This window comes from Sus scrofa, chromosome 1, assembly GCF_054392235.1.
Source record: "Sus scrofa isolate SSC_HxYL_T2T_F1_AM1 chromosome 1, Sscrofa_HxYL_maternal_Yorkshire_Landrace_v2.0, whole genome shotgun sequence".
NCBI lineage: Eukaryota > Metazoa > Chordata > Mammalia > Artiodactyla > Suidae > Sus > Sus scrofa.
In genome coordinates, this window is record NC_139383.1 from 283,930,435 (window position 1) to 283,947,026 (window position 16,592).

A 16,592-nucleotide genomic window follows, 5' to 3' on the forward strand; every position below is an offset into this window, starting at 1 on the left:
CGATGGCCGCCTGTGGCCAAAGTCTAGTCATCGGCCCCACCTCCTGGGACATCAACTGGGAGGAGCCCACATCCCCTTCCCAGACCCCCTCACCACCCCGTTTTCTTCTCTGCCCATCCACTAGTGCCTCCCACCATCGACCAGGGGGCAGAGGGCACAGGGACCCTGGTGAGCAGGCCTGGGGAACTGGTGACCTTGGGGTGCCCGGTCCGGGGCTCCCCGCCCATCCATGTGAGCTGGCTCAAGGACGGCCTGCCCCTGCCGCTCTCCCAGCGCACCCACCTCCACGGCTCTGGCCGCACCCTCAGGTAAAGCAGCGGCTCCCTGGTCCCCCCGCTCCCCCAGCCAGCAGATCGCAGGCTCCAGATACCCTCCTCAGGCAGCTTGGGCTTAAAAACGTCCGAATGTTGTCTGGAATAAAAACAATATAAACACACAGAGGCTTTTGCTGGGGCGAGGGAGAGGACTTCACCCCCAAATGGAACTCCAGGGACGGAGAGGCCTCTCCCCTTAGGCTTTCAGAGCCCCACGGGGGAGGTACCATCCAGGTGATGAGATACGGTTACACCTGACTCAGCCTGGCCCAGGGTGGGAGAAAGCAAGGAAGGCTTCCTGGAAGAAGTTGCCTGAGCAAAGTCTTCCTACATTCAGGAGTACTTACGGCGCCTTGGCAGATCCAGGCGCAGTTCCAGGCATTGGGATGGAGCAGTGAGCAAGGCTAAGCCTCCGGGTGGCCACCGGGAGGGTGGAGGATGGAAAAGAAACAGATAGAAAAGGGGCCTGCCACAAGGAATGTGTGCTCTGAAGAATAAAGGAGGGGGAGGGGGAGGGAGGTGGCAGTGGAGGCTGCCATCTTAGGGTGGCCAGCAATAGGCGCTGAGATAAGGTGACTTGAGTGGAGGTGGGGGCAGGTGAGAAGGGGAGGCGAGTGAATTCCATGGAGAGGAATTTCCAGGCAGGACGGGCAGGTTCAAAGGCCCTGTGGTGGGCATGCGGCTGTGTGTTCCAGGGACAGAGTAGTTGGGGGGGTGGGGCCTGGGAGGGGAGGTCAGGTGACACTGAAAATTCTTCTCAATAAAGACTTGAGTTTTCCTAAGGAGAGAAGAAAAGGCCTGAGAGGGTTTTCAACAGAGAAGCCTCATGATGCGATTTAGATTTGTGTGTGTGTGTGTGTGTGTGTGTGTGTGTGTGTGTGTGTGTGAAAATATACGTAATATAAAGTTTACCATTTTAACCATTTTTACGTGTCGATGGCAGGAATTACATTCACATCATTATGCAGCCGTCTCCACCACCCATGGCAAACCTTTTCATCTTCCCAGACTGAACCCTGCACCCATTAAATCCTCAACTCCTTCCACAGTGGCTCAGTGCGTTAAGGACCCAGCGTTATCACTGCTGCTGCGTGGGTTCGATCCCTGGCCCAGGGAACTTCTACATGCCATGGGCACAGCCCAAAACAATACCAGAAAAGCATTATCTGCCCTTCCCCAGCCCCGGCACCCGGCATCACACTCTCTGTCTCTATGAATTTGCCTCATTCTAAGTATTTCATGCAAGTGGAATCGCACAATCATTGTCCTGCTGGTCCTGGTTTATTTCACTTAGCATCGTGTTCTCAAAGGTTCCCCCAAGCTGTAGCACGTGCCAGATCTTCCATCTTGGAGTTCCCATTGTGGCGCAGTGGAAACGAATCCGACTAGCAACCATGAGGTTGTGGTTCGCTTCCTGGCCTCACTCACCGGGTTAAGGATCCGGCCTTGCCGTGAGCTGTGGTGTAGGTTACCGACAAGGCTCAGATCCTGAGTTGCTGTGGCTGTGGCATAGGCCAGCAGCTACAGCTCCTATTAGACTCCTAGCTTGGGAACCTCCATATGCTGCAGGTGCGGCCCTTAAAAAAAAAAAAAAAATAGATTTTCCATCTTAGTTTTATTTATTTATTTTTTTTAGGGCCGCACCTGCAGCATATGGGAGTTCCCAGGCTAAGGGTCGAATCCACCGTCCCAGCCACAGCCAGCTCGTGGCAATCCCGGATCCTTAACCCACGGAGCAGGGCCAGGGATGGAACCTGCATCCTCATGGATACTAGTCAGGTTCATCTCCGCTGAACCACAACAGGAACTCCTCCATCTTAACGTTTAAGGCAGAATAATATCACCTTTTGTTTGTCCGTTCCCCCATCAGTGGACACTGGGGTTGCTTCCACATTTCAGCTGCTGTGAATAATGCTGCCGTGGACCTGGTGCACTGTACCTGTCTGAGCCTCTACTTTCATTCCTTTGGGGTTGTGACTTAGGTTTTTAAACCGTGCTTCTGACTACAGTGTGGACAACAGGCTGTAGAGCCCCGGGCAGAGTGGGAGAGAGTTTGGGGGCTGCAGCCACCATCTAGGTGACACACAGGGGGGCCTGGATTGGAGCCCGGCAGTGGAGGTGATGGAGGTGGCCCAAGCTGTTTGTGGGGAGGCGAGAGGGGGAAGCTGGCGAGCAAGGCTCTGGGGTCTGTATGCGGGACCCTGGGAGGCTGAGGCCCCGTTCTCGGAGACAAGTCCCCAGTGAGAGGGGCAGGTGTAGGGAGGACCCTGGGTTGGAACACGCTGGCTGGAGCAGTCCTCAGACCTACAGGAAGGGGGGACGCAGGCATCTGATACTCCAGCCAGACGTCTGGAAGGTGGACATTTGGAAGACTGTCAGCAAACAGGGGAGCCAGGACGGGCTGCAGCCCCTGGGGAGCAAGAGCAGACTGTGCCCAAGCTGCTATTGCAGAGTCACCGTGGATGTTGGTTGGGGTGAAAGGGAGCTTGAGGGAAAGTGGGGGTTCAGGCAGTGGAGACAGGGAGTGGAGATGACTGGCGTGCGTCCCGAAGGCCAAGAGGAATTGTCTAGAAGAAGGGCAGGAGCCATGGCAGGCTGTCCTGGGGTGGGAAGGTGGAGATTCCAGAATCTGGGGAGCAGGAAGTCTGGTTGCAGAGTGAGGTGGGCAGAGAAGGCACAGGGGTAGGGGTGGGGAGTCTGGGCCTTATTCTGGGGCCCCCAGGGAGGCAGGAAATGGGTTTAAGCGGAGTCTGGACCTGTTCAGATGTGGTTTCAGAGCCCCGCCCCTCTGGCCAGCAAGCTGTTGGGAGACAGGATGCAAGAGGGAGGGAACTTTCCCATTGAGCTTCTCTCTCTCTCTCTCTCTCTCTCTGTCTCTCTCTGTCTCTCTGTTTCTCTTTCGCTTGCTCCCCCGCTTCCCTCCCCCTTTGCTGTAGGATTTCCCAGGTGCAATTGGCAGATTCTGGCATCTTCACCTGTGTGGCTGCGAGCCCAGCGGGCGTGGCCAACAGGAACTTCACCTTGCAGGTGCACGGTACGGAGCAGGGGCGGGGTGGGAGTGGCAGGTAAGTGGGTCCTTTGGCCTTGAGTGGAGGTGGAATCAAGGCCCTTGTCCCCTCCCCTCTGCCCATCTGGGAGGAGCCAAGGCCTGATTCTCAGAGGCGTCAGGGCGGGCAAACTCATCAACTCAGTCTCTGATTCATTCAGCCACTCATTCATTGACCTCATAAGTAGTCATTGAACGCTGGGTGTCTGGACCTTGCCAGGCACCAGGGTAGGGCAGTGACCAGAGGTGGCCCCTGATGCCAGGAGGACAGTGGGGGAAATTGCTCTGTAAAGAGACAATTAGAGGGAGATTCCGCTGTGGCTCAGCAGATTAAGAACCTGACAAAGCACTGCTGAGGATGAGGGTTTGATCCTTGGCCCTGCTCAGTGGGTTAAAGATCCAGTGTTGCCGTGAGCTTTGATGTAGGTTGCAGACTCAGCTCAGATCCTGCATTACTGTGGCTGTGGTGTAGGCTGGCAGCTGCAGCTCTGATTCAACCCCTAGCCGGGGAACTTCCATATGCCACAGGTGCAGTTCTAAAAAGAAAAAAAAAAAAAAGAGAGAGAGAGCGAGAGAGACAAATACCCCAAACTAGCCATGCCAGGGGAAGGAGAGGACAGCATGGGAACGGAGAGGAGGGACCCTCACCTGGCCTCAGGGATTCAGGGAAGGCTTCCTGGAGGAGGGGAGCTCCAAGCTGAGGACTGGAGATGAGAAGGGCCGATACTTACAGCCTGTGCAAAGGTCCAGGGGTGAGGACCACCTCCATGGAGTAAAATGGCTTGTGCCCACTCTCTTGCCCTGCACAGTGCCCCCCGTCCTGGAGCCCATAGAGTTCCAGAATGATGTGGTGGTGGTCCGGGGCTCGCCGGTGGTCCTCCCCTGCGAAGCCCGGGGCAGCCCCCTGCCCCTGGTGTCATGGATGAAGAATGGGGAACCCTTGTTGCCCCAGAGCCTGGAACAGGGGCCCGGCCTGCAGCTGGAGACGGTGGGAGCTGGTGACTCAGGGACCTACTCCTGCGTGGCTGTGAGCGAGGCGGGGGAAGCGAGGAGGCATTTCCAGCTGACAGTGATGGGTGGGTCACCTGCCCCCAGCCCCAGCTTCTCTGCACCAGGGACGGGAGGGAGGGCCTCTGTGGGCAATAGAGAAGCGCTAAGCCGGGTGAGCACCCCGGGAGGCTTGGGGCTTAGGGAACAGGCCTCACTGGCCTGGCTGCTGGGGCTCAGGCGTCAGGCCGCTTCATTCTCCTGGGACTGGGCCCCTCAGTCTTGTCCCCCTAACCTTGTGAAGCAAGAACACAGCCCCTGAAATCTTGGGGCAGAGCCTAAGTCTCAAGCACAAGATTTTGCAAGTGCTGCTCCAAGTTGGAAAATGTGTATTAATTGTGCCTGTCCCACCCTACTGTGGCCTTGTTGGATTTAAAGCAAAGAACGTGGTCCCAGGCCCCCAACACAACCGCCACCCGCCTGTTTGTGGCCGCACCTGCTGTCAGCATCTGGATGGCGGGAGAGGGGAGGGGCCCTGACCCTGGGGCGGGGTGTCTTGCAGATCCCCCCCACATCGAGGACTCAGGCCAGCCAGCAGAGCTGTCACTGATCCCTGGTGCCCCCTTGGAGCTCCTCTGTGATGCCCGGGGCACCCCGACACCCAATATCACCTGGCACAAGGATGGGCAGGCTCTGAGCAGGCCAGCGGACAGCAGCGGGGCCGGGCGTGTGCTCCGGGTGGAGGGTGTACAGGTGCTGCTGCCCCGCTCACTGTGGGATGAGGCTGCGAGGGTTGGTGGGGGGGCACCCAATGGCAAGGTTTGGCCAAGCTCTGCTTTTGTGCGGGCGGCGAGGATATGAGGAGGTGAAGACAAACCGCCCCCCCTTGCCCCCGCCCTAGGAGCTATGCCCTCAGGAGCTCTGTATCAGGTCAGACCCCAAGGCTGATGCAGAAACCAGATAAATCCCTAGTCTGACCAGAGACTAGCTGGTACAGTCAAGGGGGACTTCCTGGGGGAGGCAGGCTCTGGCCAAGCCCTAAAGCAGTGATGAGACAGTGACAGGGAAGAAACATCCCTGAGAGAAGGGGTTGGGGGGAAGGGCAGATGGCAGACAGCAGGCCTGAGTCTGAATCCTGGGTCCTTAGCTGTGTAGGCAGGAAACCAGATCAGGAGGTGGGCAGACTGGGGCCAGAGGTAGCCACTCACTCCACTCCATCCCCAGGTGGGCGATGCTGGGCTGTACACTTGCCTGGCCCAGAACCCTGCCGGAGAAATTGAGAAGAGCTTCCAGGTCAGGGTTCAAGGTAAGGGGTGCCAGGGTGGGGGCAGGAGAGGGAGGCAGGAGGGACCTGAAGGGGAGGGTCCAGCTCTCATGCGCTCTCTGCCCACTAGCTCCCCCAAATGTCATCGGGCCCCAAGGTCCCCGCTTTGTGGTTGGCCTGGCCCCAGGACAGCTGGTTCTGGAGTGCTCAGTGAAGGCAGATCCAGCACCAGAAATCGAGTGGCACCGGGATGGCATCCTGCTGCAGGTGGGTGCCAGGCTGGGGGCCCAGGGCACCATCCTCTGTCCCCCTCAAGCCCCAGACCCTGACCAGCCTGGATCCCAGGTGCCGAGGGCCTGTTCTGTGCCAGCACTTTGCATATTTGCTCTCCTGTTCTCCCTCCTGTTATTACTGTTGCCCCCATACTGTGGATGGGAACACTGAGACCAGGCTAAAATTTGTACCCAGGGCTTCTTTTTGGTTGTTATTGGCTGTGCCTGCGGCATGTGGAAATTCCCAGGCCGGGGATCAAAATCTGTGCCACAGCAGCAACCTGAGCCACAGCAGTGACAATGCCAGATCCTTAACCCGCTGAGCCACAAGGGAACTCCTGGGCGTCTGCTGTCTATCTGTGCTGTGCCTTTGAGCTATGCCGAGCGACTGTGTGGTGAGGCTCTCTGTGCTCACCCTGAAATGGGGCCAGTTTTCTGCTGTGGACCCACGCATTGTAGATCTGAGGGAGCTTCAGCTACTGATTTGAGCGCGTGTTCCCTCTGCCAGGGCTCCAGGGCACTTGCTCTTTTTCTCCACCCGAGCTTATTTCCCCAGAGGGTCCTCAGCTGGGCATCAGTTCAGGGGCTGCAGGCCAGCCCACGGTGGGGCAGAGGCCACTCTCTGGTTCCATGGTCCTGGCGCCCGAGGGCTGGCCCGGCCCAGCGCTGATCTCTCTCTCTGCCCTGGGGGTCTCTACAGGCAGATGCTCACACCCAGTTCCCAGAGCAGGGCAGGTTCCTCCAGCTGCAGGCCCTGAGCACGGCTGACAGCGGTGACTACAGCTGCACTGCCCGTAATGCTGCAGGCAGCACCAGCGTGGCCTTCCGCGTGGAGATCCGCAGTGAGCGGCCCCACCCCACTCACCCTGCCCACCCCCCTGAGAGCGACAGACTCCCAGCACCCACTCCTCCTGTGCCCCTCTTCCAGCCGTGCCCTCCATCAGGCCAGGACCACCTGCAGTGAACGCCTCTGCGAACCAGACGGCCTTGCTGCCCTGCCAGGCAGACGGCACTCCCCCGCCCCTTGTGAGCTGGCGAAAGGACGGGGTCCCCCTGGATCCTGGGAGCCCCAGGTGGGAGCTGGCAGGGGAGGGGCTCAGTTACCTCTTTTTTACGGGTTGTAAACAGAAGCCCACCTGGGCAGGTGGAGCAGAAAGGACATGCATCTTCTCAGAACCCAAGGTTAGGCAGCCTGTTGGTTAGGGGCATGAGAACTCTCGGTGACTGTCTCTGTCTGTCCCGGGTTGACTCTCGGTCGCTCATCCCTGTTCTGTGTGGGGCTTCACGCCTCTCTCTTTCTCAGACCAGTTTTCTACACCTTCTTTCTGTGCAAACACGGTGGAGATGGCTTCCCCCTGCCCCCAGGTCACAGCTCCTCCTCTGTTCATACAACCTGCAGAGCCTGGAGTGCTGTCTGGAAACCCTAGTTCCAAATTCCCAGGACAGAGAATTCTATTGGTCCAGCCCGTGTGCCGTGTTCACCTACAGTCCAATCAGCCGTGCCTGGGGGCGGGGTCACACCGTACAGACGTGGGAAGGGACAGTTCTCAGACCTAATCTAGGGGCCGTTCTGGGACCACTGCCTGATGGCTCTTGGGGAGAGGCTGGGCCCAGGTGAGCACTTAGGAGGCCTCCCATTTCACCCTCTTTTTTTTTTTGGCGGAGGTGGGGGGCTGCACCTGTGGCATACAGAGGTTCCCAGGCTAGGGGTCGAATTGGAGCTGTAGCTGCTGGCCTACACCACAGCCATAGTAACACCAGATCCGAGCCTTGACGGTGACCTACACAGCAGCTCATGGCAATGCCGGATCCTCAACCCACTGAGTGAGACCAAGGATCGAACCCGAGTCTTCATGGATATTAGTCAGATTCATTTCCACTGAGCCACGACAGGAACTCCCATTTCACTCTTTCTGATGCTAGGTTGCTGCCCAGAGCTCTGACCACCCCCCCCCCCACCTTGGCCTCGCAGATGCAGGACTTCTGAGTTCGCATCCTCTTGCTGGGAAAGCCAGGGACAGAGGGGAGCGTCTTTCTGGAGACACTAGCAGGGGTCCAGCCCCTTGTAGGGCCTTGCTGGACGGCTGATATCCATGGCAACCCCTCCCTCTGTCCCAGGTTTCAGCTTCTGCCTGAGGGTTCCCTGAGGATCCAGCCAGTCCTCGCCCAGGACGCTGGCCACTACCTCTGCCTGGCATCCAACTCCGCAGGTTCTGATCGGCAGGGCCTTGACCTCCAGGTCTTTGGTAAGTAGACAAGGGAAGGTGCTTTTTTTGCCTTCAGCATCCGTCCTCTTTCTGGACCATGTCTTGCTTGGTTTCTGGGTCATCCTAGCTGTCAAGAGCCAAGAGCAACTAAAACCCATTAGTAAAAAGTTTTGAGCATGTACACTCAAAGATGCATATTTAGGAGTTTCCCTTGTGGCTCAGGGGGTTATGAACCCGACTAGTATCCAGGAAGACATGGGTTCAATCCCTGGCCTTGCTCAGTGGGTCAAGGATCCGGTGTTGCTGTGAGCTGTGGTGTAGGTCACAGACATGGCTCGGATTCTGTGTTGCTGTGGCTGTGGTGTAGGCCAGCAGCTGTAGCTCCAATTTGACCCCTAGCCTGGGAATTTCCATATGCCCCTATTAAAAAAAAAAAAAAGATTCGTATTTATTTTTATGCATACATTATATGCACTTACTACTCTGCTGTCCCATTAAGTGAGTGATAAAACAGGCACTCCACGGAGCCAAGCGCTCTAATCAGCTCTTCCATTAGTTGATCACCTCAGTGGCGGCTGGGGCTTGGCCTCTGGCGGGGCTGCTGGGGATCTGTGCCTTGGGGGCCTCGTTCAAAGGGAGGTGGTGGGGTGAGCAAAGCCCCTGGCACTGCAGCTTTGGGAGCCCACTGGACAATCCCCTCCAGGAGTTTCTCCTGCTTCTTGATCTTGCTTCCTTGGGGTGGGGGGTTGAAGGTGGTAGGAGGGTACCCCCTTGCTCCTGGGCTTTGCCTCTGGAAACAGCCTCAGAGACCCCTGCCCTGCCCGCATCCTGCACCCCATCTCCTGATAGTGTTCTCTCCCCAGAACCTCCGGCCATCGCCCCCGGCCCCTCCAACCTGACCCTGACCGCTCACAGCCCCGCCTCGCTGCCCTGTGAGGCCAGTGGCTCCCCCAAGCCCCTCGTGGTCTGGTGGAAAGATGGACAGAAGCTGGACTTCCGGCTGCAGCAGGGCGCCTACAGGTACTGAGCTGGTCCCTCCGGGGACCACAGGGGACGCCCTGGGTGGGGAAGGGCGTGCCCATCTCGCAGAGCGGGAGCCCAGCCAGAACCGAGGCAGATCTCACCCACGCCAGCACCGGAATTTGTGTCCCGAACTCAGGGGGCCAGGAGGGTCTTTATACCCAGATGCCTGGTAGGAGGAGGGAGGGGCATTGGGGACACACAGCTGAACAGAAAATATATTCACGGTCTTTAAAACCACTTCGGTCGCTGTGTAAGAACCTTTGTTGAAGCCCAAGTCCATGCTGGCTGAGCCTGGACCCGAGGCTCCCGCAGGAGCTCTGGTTGCCCCGTTTCTCAAATGCAGCTGATGGTGAACCGATCACTGGGAGAAATAAGGGAGTCAGCTCACCGATTCATGCCCCAGATATTTGTGGCGTCAGGTGCCTGGTCGTCGTGGGGCTTTGTGACTCAAACAGGTGTTCAGGGCACCCAAGCAGCTCTGATCAGGGCTTTGGATGTCGTTACTATCAGAGAAGGTATCGTAGGTGGTGACTGGACTTTTAGGGTAATGGAGCAAACATTAAAATCACCCACAGGCGTTCCCGTCATGGCTCAGCGGTAACGAAACTGACTAGTATCCATGAGGATGCAGGTTCGAGCCCTGGCCTCACTCAGTGGGTTAAGGATCCCGCGTTGCTTTGAGCTGTGGTGTAGGCTGGCAGCTGCAGCTCCGATTGCACCCCTAGCCTGGGAACTTCCATATGCCATGGGTGTGGCCCTAAAGAGACAAAAATATAAAATAAAATAAATTAGCCCACAAACTCAACAGCTAGACCTTGGGAGGTGGACAATTCTCGAAGCTTCTGGAGTCGGGGCTATGGGCTGTATACAGGCAGGGAGAGTAGTCATGAGACACACACTCCTTCCACAGTCTCCAGGCAGAGAGGCCTCGGCTGGCTGGTTTCAGGGCAACCAGGCCAGTCACTCAGCAGACAACCGTCCGTCTGTCTGTCCAGGCTCCTGCCCTCCAATGCCTTGCTCCTCGCAGCCCCCGGCCCCGGGGATTCAGCCCAGTTTGAGTGTGTGGTGAGCAATGAGGTGGGCGAAGCCCGCAGGCTCTACTGGGTGACAGTTCACGGTGAGTTCATGTTCAAGGTGAGGGGCAGAGGAGGAAGCCAGGATGGGGGCAGCGCCTCCCTCTCCTGGGTGCTCTCTCTGCCTGCAGGGACCTCCACCAGTTCCCTCTGAGCCTTTCTGAGCTTCGGGCCACCTCCTCCAGGAGGCGCTCTCTGCTCCTGCCCTGCCACACTGACATAACCTGACTCCAGCACAGTTCCTGGCCTGTGGGAGCTCACAGGAGAGGCCTCTCCCCCATCCAGAATGTTCTGAACCCACATCTGACCTTGTCATCATCCTGGTTAAAATCCCCCCCACCACAGAGGCCCACTGCCCTTGGGACAGAATGCCAGATGTCACCTGTCTGCCCTGCTGGACCCCCTCTCTCAGGTTCAGCTCCCCAGCCCTGCCAAAGCCTGCTCACTCAGGGACCTAGTCACGCTGCTCAGCTTTTTGTTCCTCACCTCAGGGCCTTTGCACATGCTGTTCCCTCTTCTGTGAACACGCTTCCCATCACCCAGGCAACACCTTCCCTTCCATCAGATCAAACTTGCGTTTCAGTGCCTCCCACCATTGCTGACGACCAGACAGACTTCACTGTGACCATGATGGCACCTGTGGTCCTCACGTGCCACAGCACAGGCGTGCCAGCCCCGGTAGTGTCGTGGAGCAAGGCGGGCACCCGGCTGGGGGCGCGGGGGAATGGCTACCGTGTCTCGCCTTCAGGTAAGTAGGGGTGAGCTGCGTGGACCCGCTGCTGAGGGGACACTGGGGGAACTGGGCTGAGGGTGTGAAAGCTGCCCACTGTGGCCTGGTGATAGAATAAGATGGAAAGTTCTGACCTGGCTCTGCCGTTTCCTTGCTGTATGACCTGGGAAAAACCCCTTGCCCCCTCTGGGCCTCAGTAGCCCCATCGATGCCCTAGAGTATCGGTAGCCTCCAGTGGGTCCCTGATGCTAGGGACCCATGGAGAGATAAATGGGTGATGCTTAAAGGCGAAATGAGAAAAATACTAGCTGTGTGAGAATTTTCCTAAAGCTAATTTTGTCTCATTAAGATTGTCCTTGGAAGGTCCTGCTGTGGCTCAGCGGATTACAATCCCCACTAGTATCCATGAGAAGGTGGATTTGATCCCCGGCCTCACTCAGTAGCTTAAGGACCCGGCTTTGCTGTGAGCTGTGGTGCAGGTTGCAGACATGGCTTGGATCTGGTGTGGCTGTGGCTGTGGCTGTGGCTGGAAGCTGCTGCTCCAATTTGACCCCTAGCCTGGGAATTTCCATATGCTGCAGGTTTGGCCCTAAATACCAAAAAAAATAAAACAACAAAAAAAAACCAAAAAAACAAAAAAAAAAAAAAAAAGGAAGGGAGAAAGAAAAAAGAAAGATTGTCCCTTTACTCTGAAATAATGCTTTTCTTAATAATTTGGTGTTGAAGTTGCCTTTCTTTTAGGAAGTTAAGGTGGTAGTGGATGGTGATTTTTAAAATGTCTTCGCTTGTCAAAATAAAAAGTTGACAACTTTATAGGAATTCTCCAAATTAAATTTATTTGTTGGTTGGCTAGTGAAATCTTAAAGGCTGTGAACCACTGGCCAGATGTGTGGTTTTCAAACTCTTCCAAAGCAATAGAACCCTTCCTCTGACAAGTGGTTGTGGGGAAGCCCAACATGCAAAAGAAGCTAGGTTCTGGTCCCAGCCGGGGGTGGTCCATGCAGGGTGGTCCAGGGCCAGAGGCTCCCCTTGCTCACTCAGCAGGCCCTCAGGGGTCCACAGGGAATGGTTTAGAAACCAGTTTATTTGGAGTTCCAGTCATGGCTCAGTGGAGATGAATCTGACTAGTATCCGTAAGGAGGCGGGTTCGATCCCTGGCCTCACTCAGTGAGTTAAGGATCTGCTGTTGCCATGAGCTGTTGCATAGGTTGCAGACAAGGCTCAGATCCTGCTTTGCTGTGGCTGTGGTGTAGGCCAGTGGCTAGAGCTCCAATTCAGCGCCTCGCCTGGGAACTTCCATATGCCATGGGTACGGCCCTAAAAAGACCAAAAAGGAAAAAAAAAGAAAGAAACCGTGAAACCACTTTACTTGACTGTTGAGGTGACGTCCAGTCTGTGGTCTGGGAAGGTTAAAATGGTGTTCATTGAGCAGCCAGGACAGAGGGAGAGAGGGCAAAGGGTGGACAGGGGAGGTGGCAATCCAGGGAGGCTGCCTGGAGGAGGCGCATTGTGAGCAGAGCCTGGCAAGGAGAGCAGGGTGAAGGCCTGTGGAACTAAGGGTGGGCCAGGGAAGGCGGGTGGGGCAGTGGCTGATCCGGGGCTGTCACAGCCAGAAGGGGCTAGAGAGCACCCTGTGTGATTCCTCATTGTCCATCTGGCCCCGAGACTGGAAGGCACAGACAGTGGAAGGGGCTTGCCCACGGTCAAGCTCTGGGCAGGGAGCAGAGCCCAGCCCAGCTTCCTCCATGCTGCTTAGAAATGGGCAGGGAGGCAGGTTGCATGGCCGGCCACAGAGACACCAGAGTGGGTGTGTATGTGCCCTGCCAGCTCCCTCCTGGGACATCCGTCCCGCGTCCCCTCACCTGTCTTGGTGCCCTGTTCCCATCCCCAGGCGCCCTGGAGATCGGGCAGGCCCTCCCCATCCACGCCGGCCGCTACACCTGCACGGCCCGCAACGCCGTGGGTGTGGCTCACAAGCACGTGGTCCTCACCGTGCGAGGTATGTGTCCCCTGGTCCAGACAGCCATGGCCCTCAGGGCAGAGGGGACAGGAGAGCTAGAGGATTCTTTAGGAGCAAAAATCAGCCCGCTGTGTCCCCCTTTCTGAGGGTCCCCTCAGAGGCCTCTCTGGTGCTCAGGGGCCCCCTGGGGGGTGGGGCGGGGTATTGACAGTGTCCCCAGGGAACTCTAGAGCCCCACTTCTTGGCAGCCTCCCCCGTGGTGAAGCCGCTACCCCGCGTGGTCTGGGCAGTGGCAGAGAAGGAGGTGCTGCTGCCTTGCGAGGCCTCGGGCATCCCCCGGCCGAGCATCACCTGGCAGAGAGAAGGGCTCAGCGTGCCGACGGGTGAGTGTCCCCAGCAGCCAGTGCAGGTGGGAAGAGAACAGCAGGAACCTGGGGGCCTCCTCCCTGCCCAGGAGCCTCGGCACATCTGCTGGGAGGTCCTGAAAGCCCCTTGCCCTGCCCCTGCCCAGAGGCTCATCACCCATACCCTGCCCCCACTTCACTTCCTGCCTCCTGTCACCACCCCAGTGCCTGGCCTTCTGCCTGAGCGCTCAGTGGCTGGGTTGGGAGGCTGAGGAGGGGGACAGCCTGGCTGGGCTCTGGGTCTGGCTTCCGTGCTCACTCTGTCCCCCTGTCCTCCTGTGATCACAGCAAGTCACGTGCTGCCTGGTCAGACAGAACAGCCCAGGCAGCCTTGCTGCCCTCCCCACGGGCCCTGCTGCCCTAGCCACCAGCCCCCAATTTCTTCCCATCACATCCAGGGGCAGGTACCCAGGTTCTACCTGGTGGACAGCTGCGGATTATCCACGTCAGCCCAGAGGATGCTGGGAACTATTTTTGCATCGCCCAGAACAGCGCAGGCAGTGCCATGGGGAAGACTCGGCTGGTGGTGCACGGTGGGCTCTGGGAGGGGCACAGAAGTTGCCCCAGTGAGCAGTGGGCTTAGAGGCTCCTGACAGCCTCTCCCTTCCCTGCCTGGCTCTGGTGCCAGGCAGGCACATCCCTGCCTACTCCCCCACCCCAGCACAGCTTGTGGTTCTAGAAGGAGTTCAGGAAGACACATCTCCCATGTTGGCTTCAGACAGCAGCTTTGGGCCCCTCAGCCTCCTCTGGCCCTTGGTGGGCAATTGGTCATCCAGGAGCAATAGCCATCTCTGCCCCTTTAGTCACTGTGTGTGCCTGTGTGCGAATGGGGTCACTCCCCCACAGCTTCACCAAACGAGAGTCCCCAGCTTGTCCAGACCGCGGGCAGTGGCCTATGACCAGGGGGTGATGGGGACGGCAGATGGGGTGGAGGGAGGGGCTGAGGCTGTGCCAAGGGCCAAGGGCACTGGGGCAGAGGCGGCCCACCCAGCCCAGCCCCAGTCCCCGAGTGGACCTCCCTCTCCTAACAGTCCCGCCAGTGATCGAGCCCGGCCTCCCCGACCTGTCCGCCACCGAAGGCTCCCATGCCCTCTTGCCCTGCGCAGCCAGTGGCAGTCCCGAGCCCAGCATCACCTGGGAAAAGGATGGCCAGCCTTTGTCTGGAGCCGAGGGGAAGTTCACCATCCAGCCTTCCGGGGAGCTGCTCGTGAAGAACTCGGAGGTGCGGGCCTGGTCCCGGGGGAGCCGAGGGGGATGAGAGCAACAACGGGGAGCAGCAAGCACCTGCGCCGCGCCCCCCGTGTGCCCTGCTCTGTGCTGAAAGCTGTGCAGGTTCTTAATCCTGGAACCTGAAGGCATGCGTGTTATCACCCCAGCTATAGATGAAGAAACCTGGGTTCAGAGTGTACCCAGGTTTTGAAGATGTGCTGTCGGCAAGAGGCAGAACCAAGATTTGCACCAGGATGTCTGTGGCTAGTTCCTGGGGGAGGGAGGAAGCCCTAGACAGCCAGGGGTGAGGGAGGGCAAGTGGCAATGACTTTGTGTCCCCAAACTGCCCCTCACGTTCTCGACCTGAGCCAGGGGCGTGGGTGGGACCCCAGCCCGGGACCCCAGCCCCCTTCCCCCATCAGCACTCATCATCTTCTGTAATTACAAGAGCGGTCATCCCCCAGATGGGGGGACGGGGGACGGGGGGGCTAGTGCAGGTCCCATTCTGAGCACAGGGTAGGTACTCAGTAAATGATGACTGTCACGAGCCTGTGGCCAGGCTGGGATTATGAAGGCTGAAAATTCAATTACCAGTCAGTTTTGGAAGAAAGCAACAGAACTGGCTTTGAGCCAAACTGAGAATTATGGGATTGTTAGAAGTCAAAGGAGCACGGTCACCCTCATTTTCAAGACAAAGAATCATACATGGGAATATGCCATACTGATATTGTACGTAAAGTTCCCCAAAGACACAGCCCAGGAAGCATGAGCAAAGCGAGCATTACGTCACCGGGATCCCTTACAGAGTTGGGAAAGGACACTGCTCTTTTAAGAAGTTACATTGCATGGAGTTTCCGTCGTGGCGCAGTGGTTAACGAATCCGACTAGGAACCGTGAGGTTGCGGGTTCGATCCCTGCCCTTGCTCAGTGGGTTGAGGATCCAGCGTTGCTGTGAGCTGTGGTGTAGGTTGCAGACGCAGCTCAGATCTCGCATTGCTGTAGCTCTGGCGTAGGCTGGCGGCTACAGCTTCGATTCGACCCCTAGCCTGGGAACCTCCATATGCTGCGAGAGCGGCCCTGGAAAAGGCAAAAAGACAAAAAAAAAAAAAAAAAAAAAAAAAAGAAGTTCCATCGCTAGTGTCAGAAGAAAGGGGGAAAACTGAATCTTTACAGTTGAGCCGACATGTCCATCTTCGGAGCTCTGGTTAATGGGTAATGCAGATGCATATTGCACGTTAGGGAGTGAGGGAGGAGACCCCAAAGGCAATTTCATGTTTAATTTTTCTCGTCCTGCCTTAAAATATAAATTTGATTTCCTCAAGGCGCCATTTGAAACCTGCAGAGTACAATGGTGAAGCTGAGCCACTTGCTCGCTGTGTGACCTTGGGCAAGACACTCTGCCTCTCTGGGCTGGATGGTCTGACCCCTGCCTTTGTCTCCAGAGCCAGGATGCTGGGACCTACACCTGCACTGCCGAGAACACTGTGGGCCGCGCCCGCCGCCGCGTGCACCTCACCGTCCTGGCACTGCCTGTCTTTACCACCCTGCCTGGGGACCGCAGCCTGCGCTTCGGGGACAAGCTGTGGCTTCGCTGTGCGGCCCGGGGCAGCCCTACACCCCGAATTGGCTGGATTGTCAATGACCGGCCAGTCACAGGTCTGGGCCTGCTGAGGGCAGGTGGGACAGGGACCTGGGTCCCTGGGAGGTTGAGGAGGGCAGGGGCACAGGTAGGGCAACCCAACCTGGTGGAGAGGAAGAAGGTGCCAGTTAGCCTGGGGGTTCTGAGTCTCCAGACTTGGCCCTGCGTGTGGGGGTCAGGGCAAACACACATGTGGCCCTAAATGACCAGGCACATGTCAGACCCGGCCGGGAGCCACCTGCGAAAAATACGCAACCCTGGAGACCTCAGGCCAGGAGAGGGGTCTGTGCTCCAGCCAGCGCTGCTGCTCTCATCTTGAGCGTCTCAGCAAACTTTTCCTGGGGCCTCTTTCCTCCTACCTGCATCCCAGGAGGTGTTTAGGGAGGCCCCGGAGCATCCACAGGCCCTGTGCTGTATACAGGAGGTGCTCAATAAATGTCCACTGAATGGAGGAATTGCTCAGT

At 57.6% G+C, this 16,592-nt stretch overlaps 1 protein-coding gene across 6 annotated transcripts in view; it reads left to right on the forward strand.

Moving 5' to 3' along the window:
- HMCN2 (hemicentin 2) overlaps nucleotides 1-16,592 on the forward strand; it is a 160,893-nt gene that overhangs the window by 119,766 nt on the left and 24,535 nt on the right. For all 6 annotated transcript variants that reach the window (XM_084998456.1, XM_084998477.1, XM_084998460.1 and 3 more), the window contains 17 exons: nucleotides 125-308; nucleotides 3,251-3,348; nucleotides 4,170-4,436; nucleotides 4,910-5,100; nucleotides 5,572-5,653; nucleotides 5,742-5,878; nucleotides 6,584-6,725; nucleotides 6,812-6,956; nucleotides 8,002-8,129; nucleotides 8,954-9,110; nucleotides 10,109-10,230; nucleotides 10,770-10,934; nucleotides 12,808-12,915; nucleotides 13,125-13,259; nucleotides 13,679-13,813; nucleotides 14,312-14,502; nucleotides 15,932-16,145. In XM_084998456.1, coding sequence (XP_084854582.1) covers nucleotides 125-308; nucleotides 3,251-3,348; nucleotides 4,170-4,436; nucleotides 4,910-5,100; nucleotides 5,572-5,653; nucleotides 5,742-5,878; nucleotides 6,584-6,725; nucleotides 6,812-6,956; nucleotides 8,002-8,129; nucleotides 8,954-9,110; nucleotides 10,109-10,230; nucleotides 10,770-10,934; nucleotides 12,808-12,915; nucleotides 13,125-13,259; nucleotides 13,679-13,813; nucleotides 14,312-14,502; nucleotides 15,932-16,145 — 2,601 coding nt within the window. The remainder of the gene's footprint in view (nucleotides 1-124; nucleotides 309-3,250; nucleotides 3,349-4,169; nucleotides 4,437-4,909; nucleotides 5,101-5,571; nucleotides 5,654-5,741; nucleotides 5,879-6,583; nucleotides 6,726-6,811; nucleotides 6,957-8,001; nucleotides 8,130-8,953; nucleotides 9,111-10,108; nucleotides 10,231-10,769; nucleotides 10,935-12,807; nucleotides 12,916-13,124; nucleotides 13,260-13,678; nucleotides 13,814-14,311; nucleotides 14,503-15,931; nucleotides 16,146-16,592) is intronic.